The 9,051-nt window shown below is 35.2% G+C and overlaps 1 protein-coding gene across 1 annotated transcript; it reads left to right on the top strand.

Annotated features, from left to right (window-relative positions):
• Positions 1-252: 252 nt before the first annotated feature.
• On the top strand, positions 253-3,275 carry LOC111189870 (B-cell receptor CD22-like). Its single transcript, XM_049470035.1, has 5 exons — positions 253-1,197; positions 1,966-2,310; positions 2,391-2,642; positions 2,743-3,003; positions 3,271-3,275. The coding sequence occupies exons 1-5, from the start codon at positions 1,119-1,121 to the stop codon at positions 3,273-3,275; spliced, it is 942 nt and encodes a 313-aa protein (XP_049325992.1). The 5' UTR covers positions 253-1,118.
• The last annotated feature ends 5,776 nt before the right edge of the window (positions 3,276-9,051 follow it).

Raw genomic sequence — 9,051 nt, 5'->3', positions numbered from 1 at the left:
CTTAAAACCTCAGAGCTGTTTCTTCAGTCGTCACTCGCAGTTCTGGTGCTGTAGATAAGAGGTAAGAAAAGCTGACTCTTAATATTTTACTTATTATTATCATTTGCTTTTGAAATATTCATATATATATTTTTTATATTTTTCATATCCATATTAATGTGTATATGTATGTATATATATATATATATATATATATATATATATATATATATATATAATTTAATAGAGGTTCAGATAGTTTGGTATTAAACTCTTAAATATATAGTTAAAGTCTATCACTGTATTTTAAAGAGCAAAGGTTTAGCACTTTAGCACTGTTTGTTGTTCACTTTAGCAGAGAGCAATGTGTGAAATGTAGAACCAGAATAAACTGCATGCACTTTAACAGCTTTAACCTCAGCGCTGTTTCCTCAGTCTTCACTCGCTGTTCTCCTGCTGCAGACGACACTCGACAGCTACATTGTAATATAAATACTTGTTGAATATTTTTCTACTGTCTGAAATGTTCGGTAATATTTATATATTTTTAAAGTAGGGCTGTCAGCTTTAAAGTGTTAACACACTTAATTTGGTACTGAAGTTAAATACGCCATCAAGTTTGACCTCAACTTCCGCAGTAATCTCTTAGCACAATCTCTTAAAGGGACAGTGTACACATTACTGAATACTGGCCTTTGCATTCTGTATTTCCCCCACCCCATCATTCTAAGCATGTGTACAATATCAAACACTTCCTGAGAAATGTTGGCTTTATCTCCCCTCAAACATACAAGTATTTAAACATACTAGCATTTTAACTAACAACACTAATATACATTTTATTGCATTTTACATTTACATTCATTAATTTATTTACGTTTAAATATCCACTAAAAAAACTTGGGCTCTAAGAAGAATTGAATGTGCTTAAATATTCCTATTTCTAGTTCAGTACTGGTTGAGATGGATCAGTATTGATTGTAATGCTAAAATAATTGCTTTAATTTGCTTTATCTATTTTCTGTACCTGCTGTAAAACTGGGGAGGAGAGTAACGTAATTTCAATTCTCTGTATGTCCTGTACATATGCAGTACTGACAATAAAACTACTTGACTTGACTTGACTTAATTATTGTTTGATGTTGTGTAGGCTGGTGATGTCACTCAGGATGGCTCCTCCTCCTCCTCTTCTTCTGGTGTTTCTGCTGATGGTTGTTGGTGAGTCAGAAGGTCCTACTGTAACTCCATCACTGAAACATCTCACTTTATCTCCCTCACTGTTCTCTTTCATCATGACTGTAGTGATTCACTGCTGAACTGATCATTAAACTGTTCTGGACTAGAACTATAGAATTGTTCCATTGTGTTCTGTCCACCACATCAACTACACAGTAAATACAGAGAAACTGTATGTAACATCACAACATTGCAACACCTGGAAAAAGAAAACTTATAACAACTACTTGGCAACCATGTGGGACTAGAGTACTAGCGATTGGTACTAGTGATTATACCAGTAAATGTACTACAGGGAGTGTACTAACAGTTGTATTAAGTGGAATATACTAGTGAGTTTACTACATGGAGTGTACTAGCAACTGTACTTAATGGAATCTATTAGTAAATGTACTAGTGTGTACTATCAATTGTACTAGTGAGTGTCCTGCATGAAGTACACTAGTGTGATATCTGTTACAGGAAGAAATTCAGACTAGATGCAAAGCTAAAGTGATTCCAACTGGTTATTGTGGTTTCCCACTGGTTGTTGTGGTTGAAAGGTGGTTGCTGGTCATGTCTTTATTTTATTTATTTATTTATTTTTAAGTGGTTGCTATGATGTTGCCAAGATGTTGCTAAGTCGCCCACTCTTGATCCCTCTACTTTCTATGTTTTAGAGTTCTTTTGAAGCTGTAAACGACAGTAAGTCTGACTGTCTGATAATCTCCAGCTTCAGTAATCAGATCTTTACTGCATCTCATGTTTCAGGAGCTTCTGGAGCAGAGTGGAGTATGAATTACATCCAGCAGGAAATATGTTCTTTAAATGGATCTACAGTGTTTATGAATGGCTCTTTTACACATCCAGACAATTGTAGAGTCACACAGAAGTTTTGGGTCATAGATGTAGTTCCAAAGCAAGAGCCACCTGATCTGAGAACAGTCCCAGGTTACTCAGGCAGGGTTGAGTATTTTGTTGATGATCAGAATAACTTCGCCCTTAAACTGAGTAACGTAATGAAGAAGGATAACCATGAGTACTGCTTCAGAGTCTTAACAGATGTAGAAGATCAGAAATGGATGGGAACACCTGGAATAAAACTCAGAGTTACAGGTAAGTTAAAGCAGAACTTTTCAATGTTTTCCTGTTTTAATAAATCACTTTCCTTTTCTGATGGTTTCTCTTTGTCTCAGAGCTCCATGTAGAATCTCCTGGAGAAGTAACAGAAGGAGAATCAGCAGTTCTGACGTGTAAAACCACCTGCAGTCTGACTGATCCAACATTCATCTGGTACAAAGATGGACGTCCTTTAACCACAGAGATGATCCAGAAGAATCAGCAGCTCCACCTGCAGACAGTCAGCAGTGAGGATGCAGGCAGTTATAGCTGTGCTGTAAGAGGATCTGAACATCTCCCCTCTACTGCTCAAACTCTCAGAGTCAGACGTGAGTAAAGTTCTCATTCTTCTCTAAACTCTGGGAATGGTTGAACCACACAGTGATATTAGAGATTAGCAAGAAACGCTAAAGTCAGATCTGTCTCTAGATCCTCCAAAGAGCGTCTCAGTGTCCATCAGTCCCTCTGGTGGAATAGTGGAAGGAAGTTCAGTGACTCTGACCTGCAGCAGTGATGGAGACCCACCTGTGGAGAACTACACCTGGTTTAAAGAAGGTAGAGACTCACCTGTAGGATCTGGACAGAGTTTCAGCATCATCAACATCACTGCTGATCACACTGGACTGTACTACTGTGAAGCTCAGAATGCAGTTGGAGTTCAGAATGGATCTGTGATGATTGGTGTTCAGAGTAGGTGGAGAATAATAATGTGAATAGTTCCAGTATTTAAATAAAGACTCAGTAAAGTGATGGAAATGATCTTCTTCCCTCAGAAAATCAGATCAGATCTGCAGTTTGGATCACAGTGGGAGGAGGAGGAGGATTTCTTCTTCTTCTTCTTCTCTTTATTTTGATCTTAATCTTCATCTCCAGGTCAGTAGAATTTAGTAGAACATGGTAGAACTTCATTTGGTTTATAGCATTGTGTTAAACACTGTAAGTGTTCTGTTGTTTCAGGATGAAGAAGAGAGATGCTGGATCTGATCAGGATGGATCAGATCAGGTAAAATATCCAGCAGAACACAATCCATCATATTTCAGTGATGTTTCTATTCAGTCTTCAGTAAATAAGATGTTTAGTATCTTTATAATGAATGATCTTCTTCAGGATGACGTCCAGTACGCCACCGTTACTCACAGCAGATCCAGACCTGTAGAGACTGCAGGTGATGCTTCCTCTGGAGCTCCTGATCATGATGATGATGTTCAGTACGCTACAGTCAGGACTGGTAGAAAACCTGATGTTGTGATCAGATCTGACCAGCAGGAGGAGCTTCAGTACGCCAGTGTTACATTCCACCACCGTCACGCTGATGCTGCTGCTACTGGGTGAGTTTCATATTTAACACTGGTTAAATTTACTGTGTAGAATCTTCAGAAAGACAAAATGTTCTTGACAATACAAAATGCTTTTTAACAAATACAATACTGTGACAAAAATATACATATATACAGAATGTTATTATTTGATTCTTTCAAAAAAATATATATATATATATTTAATACTTATAATCATGTTCAATCTACTGTTTTATTTCCCTTGTTTTATAGGTCACAGAAAGTGGATGAGGCTTCAGTCATCTATGACAGAATTAAATAGAGGTTTATTATGCAAGACAGAAATAGAGAGATTGAAAGACTATGCAAGAGATTCTGACTGTGATTAGATAGGTATTGATAAGCCTGAATTTATTATACAAAAAAAATATTTTAATGGCCAACAAATGATCTAATATAGCTTATTTGTTACTGCTTTATACAATTTAGAAGCAGTTGATGTTTTTGCACATTTATTTTTTTTTTGCTGTATTTTTTAATATTATGTTTTCAGTATTTAGTGTCATGCTTTTCTTGGTTTTATATCATTTAATTTGTTTATCTCATGCTAATAAACATATTCTGTTAGCAGTTTGTTGTTATTATTCATACTTTTTACATTTTGCTGTACAGATTACTACATACATATCTCTACACACAATATTGTTTCAGTTATTTTTAATGGGTTATTTTCTATATGCTCTTTCCATATGCTCTTTAAAAATGTAATTGTTAGAAAAGGTTGTTTGACAGATATCTAAACGATTGAACGAACTTTAATAGATTTAATGTTTAATTTAACAGTTTTATTGAACATTTTTAATATTAATGTAGAAACTGGTTGATTTTCATTTTTCAATAGAGTCCCACAGGTTTCTGTGTTGGGGCCTATAGAACTGATTTTGTGTATATTTATTATACCATTGCAGTTTATATTGAAAATAATTTTAATAAAATGTCTCTTTAATTTGTGTTTAATATGATTACAGTTGATACTCTTACGTAGGCAATATAATATGGCAAATTAAAAGTCATAAAAATCTGAATACTAAGTCTTAACTAAGTTAATCATGCTGGTGATGCGGTTACTCTTTAGTGTATTTGCACATATCAGCCCATAGGGGGCAGAGTTGTTTTAAAAAATTTATAAAGGAAAAGTTAATGCTGCAGTTTCCCAGGAAACCAGTTAAATCATTGCAGAAGGTTTGATCTGTTCACAGGCTGAAATAGCTTACATTTACCTGCATTGCATCTCCAAACAGATGTTTATTTAAATTGCAGCCACAGGACGTATTTCTAAATTGCATTGTTACTTTTAGATTCCCCTTTGAAATATTTTGATACTTCTTCCAAGTGTATAAGCAGTTATCACTATAAAATATAAGGCTTGTCCATTTTGTAAACAACATTACAAAGTGATATAATTGCTATCTGCTTATACTTTTATCCTGCTTTCTGGAACTTTCAGGAAAATAGGTGTTATTTTGTTCAAAATCTTTTAAGTGAATTTCAAAGCTAAGGTCAGGATAGTCTTTGATGACCTAAATTTTGTCTGGATATGTCTGGGTGTCTTTACCAGACAAGAAATGCCCTACCGTGTCATACATCACAGAAATGGGATTTTTTACATCAGGTATGAAATCTACAATGTCATCTATGTAGATAACATTCACTTTCTACTCAGGTCTTATAACACATTTCATTTAGCATTGTTTAAACCAAATGGTAGACGGTTGAATTCAAAAAGACCAAAACAGGTAATTGACCAGGTATTCTTGGTGTTTAAACTACTGAAATCAACGGAAATTAAATACTACCAGATTTCTTAGGTTCAGGTACGATATAGTTGAGCCAAGGTGAGAGGAGGTGAGAGAATTCTTGACTTTGTGTCCTCATTTATACACCCTTTTAAAAAAAACATGAAAATACATGAAAAAAAAAATAATAAAGGCAAAACAAGATGGTTAAGAAAAAGTCAATATACTATGAGAACATCCAGTAAATCCCTTTTATAGTGTTTAGGTAACATGGATTTTTGACTGGTCAGCAGCTCATAAATGTGCAAAAAGCCATTTATGTTTATTTACATGAGAAATACAAAGCCTGTCAATAGTAGCCCCAGTTTTTAGCAAAAACATTTAAGAAAACAGACTGGAAGAAAAAGAACAGTGGAACTGTGTTCAATCAGTTTTAATATGATTATATAGAACCCTTTCTGCTTAGAGTTCATGCATGAGAATGCAACTTTAGTTCTGCTTTTTGAGCCACAGCTTTGCACCACAGCTGGTTAACAGCCTCCCTCTGCAACGTGAGAAATAAACTAGTGCTAGAAGTTTATCACTTTTACGCCAATTTTAAGACAAACAAATTTAAGGGACACAAAGGAAAGCCTGGACCTTCATCTGTCAGGTAAATTTAGAATAATCCTGATAGTGTCATGGAGTCTTTAAAAATAAAGTATTCTGTACATACTTCCTTTACAACAACTTTATTTTAGAAAAGGATATCAGTATTGTTAAAACTAGCAAAATATCTTGCATTAATCTAAATAATGTTTCTACTATAATAATAATCCATAGAAAATTAGAGATTTGAAATGATATGTTCTCTAACTTGATGGGCAGCAGTGTTGCAATAAGTGTTACAAAAAAAGATTGAACCACAAACTTTTCTACATCTTAAAACCACAGCGCTGTTTCTTCAGTCTTCACTCGCCATTCCCACGCTGTAGACGACACTCAGAGAGAGAACAGAGGGGTAAGAACTTTCATTTCAATACATTTATCTGTGGATGATCTTATTTATTCTGTGTTGAAAATATTCAGTGGTGAAAATGCATCAATAAAACTGCATCTGGAAACTGTAAGCTAGATTTGCATTCAGAATATGTGTTGTTAAGAATTAACAGAATTTTGAGATATGAACCAAGTTCCCAACCTCCTCCCCCTGGTCCTATGTATATCTCCCAGGTGCTCCTCACCTTTGTGATTTTCGACCTCGCACGAGACTTTTTCATATCCATATTAATGTGTATATGTATGTATATGTATATATATATATATATAATTTAATAGAGGTTCAGATAGTTTGGTATTAAACTCTTAAATATAATGTTAAAGTCTATCACTGTATTTTAAAGAGCAAAGGTTTAGCACTTTAGCACTGTTTGTTGTTCACTTTAGCAGAGAGCAATGTGTGAAATGTAGAACCAGAATAAACTGCATGCACTTTAACAGCTTTAACCTCAGCGCTGTTTCCTCAGTCTTCACTCGCTGTTCTCCTGCTGCAGACGACACTCGACAGCTACATTGTAATATAAATACTTGTTGAATATTTTTCTACTGTCTGAAATGTTCGGTAATATTTATATATTTTTAAAGTAGGGCTGTCAGGTTTAAAGTGTTAACACACTTAATTTGGTACTGAAGTTAAATACGCCATCAAGTTTGACCTCAACTTCCGCAGTAATCTCTTAGCACAATCTCTTAAAGGGACAGTGTACACATTACTGAATACTGGCCTTTGCATTCTGTATTTCCCCCCAGTCCATTTAACCCCCCCCCACACACACACATCATTGTAAGCATGTGTACAATATCAAACACTTCCTGAGAAATGTTGGCTTTATCTCCCCTCAAACATACAAGCATATACTAGCATTTTAACTAACAACACTAATATAAATTTTATTGCATTTTACATTTACATTCATTATTTTATTTACGTTTAAATATCCACTATAAAAACTTGGGTTCTAAGAAGAATTGAATGTGCTTAAATATTCCTATTTCTAGTTCAGTACTGGTTGAGATGGATCAGTATTGATTGTAATGGTAAAATAATTGCTTTAATTTGCTTTATCTATTTGCTGTAAAATTGGGAAGGAGAGTAACGTAATTTCAATTCTCTGTATGTCCTGTACATATGCAGTATTGACAATAAAACTACTTGACTTGATTATTGTTTGATGTTGTGTAGGCTGGTGATGTCACTCAGGATGGCTCCTCCTCCTCTTCTTCTGGTGTTTCTGCTGGTGGTTGTTGGTGAGTCAGAAGATCCTACTGTAACTCCATCACTGAAACATCTGACTTTATCTCCCTCACTGTTCTCTTTCATCATAACTGTACTGATTCACTGCTGAACTGATCATTAAACTGTTCTGGATTAGAACTATAGAATTGTTCCATTGTGTTCTGTCCACCACATCAACTACACAGTAAATACAGAGAAACTGTCTGTAACATCACAACATTGCAACACCTGGAAAAAGAAAACTCATAACAACTACTTGGCAACCATGTGGGACTAGAGTACTAGCGATTGGTACTAGTGATTATACCAGTAAATGTACTACAGGGAGTGTACTAACAGTTGTATTAAGTGGAATATACTAGTGAGTTTACTACATGGAGTGTACTAGCAACTGTACTTAATGGAATCTATTAGTAAATGTACTAGTGTGTACTATCAATTGTACTAGTGAGTGTCCTGCATGAAGTACACTAGTGTGATATCTGTTACAGGAAGAAATTCAGACTAGATGCAAAGCTAAAGTGATTCCAACTGGTTATTGTGGTTTCCCACTGGTTGTGGTTGAAAGGTGGTTGCTGGTCATGTCTTTATTTAATTTATTTATTTATTTTTAAGTGGTTGCTATGATGTTGCTAAGATGTTGCCAAGATGTTGCTAAGTCGCCCACCCTTGATCCCTCTACTTTCAATGTGTTAGAGTTCTTTTGAAGCTGTAAACTACAGTAAGTCTGACTGTCTGAGAATCTCCAGCCTCAGTAATCAGATCTTTACTGCATCTTATGTTTCAGGAGCTTCTGGAGCAAAGTGGAGTATGAATTATATCCAGCAGGAAATATGTGCTTTAAATGGATCTACAGTGTTTATGAACGGAACCTTTACACATCCAGAACGTCTTACAGTCACACAGTTTTGGGTCATAGATTCAGTTCCAAAGCAAGAGCCACCTGATCTGAGTACAGTCGCAGGTTACTCAGGCAGGGTTTAGTATTTTGATGATAAAAATAATAATTTCGCCCTCAAACTGAGTAACGTAATGAAGGAGGATGAACATGAGTACTGCTTCAGAGTCTTAACAGATGTAGAAGGTCAGAAATGGATAGGAACACCTGGAATAAAACTCAGAGTTACAGGTAAGATAAAGCAGAGCTTCTCAATGTTTTTCTGTTTTAATAAATCACTTTCCTGTTCTGATGGTTCTCAAATGATCTCAGAGCTCCATGTACAGTTGTGGTCAAAAGTTTACATACACTTGTAAAAAAACATAATGTTATGGCTGTCTTGAGTTTTCAATAAGTTCTACAACTCTTATTTTTCTGTGATAGAGTGATCGGAACACATACATGTTTGTCACAAAAAACAGTCATAAAATTTGGTTCTTTCATAAATTTAT

The sequence above is a fragment of the Astyanax mexicanus genome, chromosome 21 (genome assembly GCF_023375975.1).
Source record: "Astyanax mexicanus isolate ESR-SI-001 chromosome 21, AstMex3_surface, whole genome shotgun sequence".
In the NCBI taxonomy this organism is placed as follows: Eukaryota; Metazoa; Chordata; class Actinopteri; order Characiformes; family Acestrorhamphidae; genus Astyanax; species Astyanax mexicanus.
The sequence above is the reverse complement of the archived record's forward strand: the minus strand, read 5'-3'. Positions and strand labels throughout refer to the sequence as shown.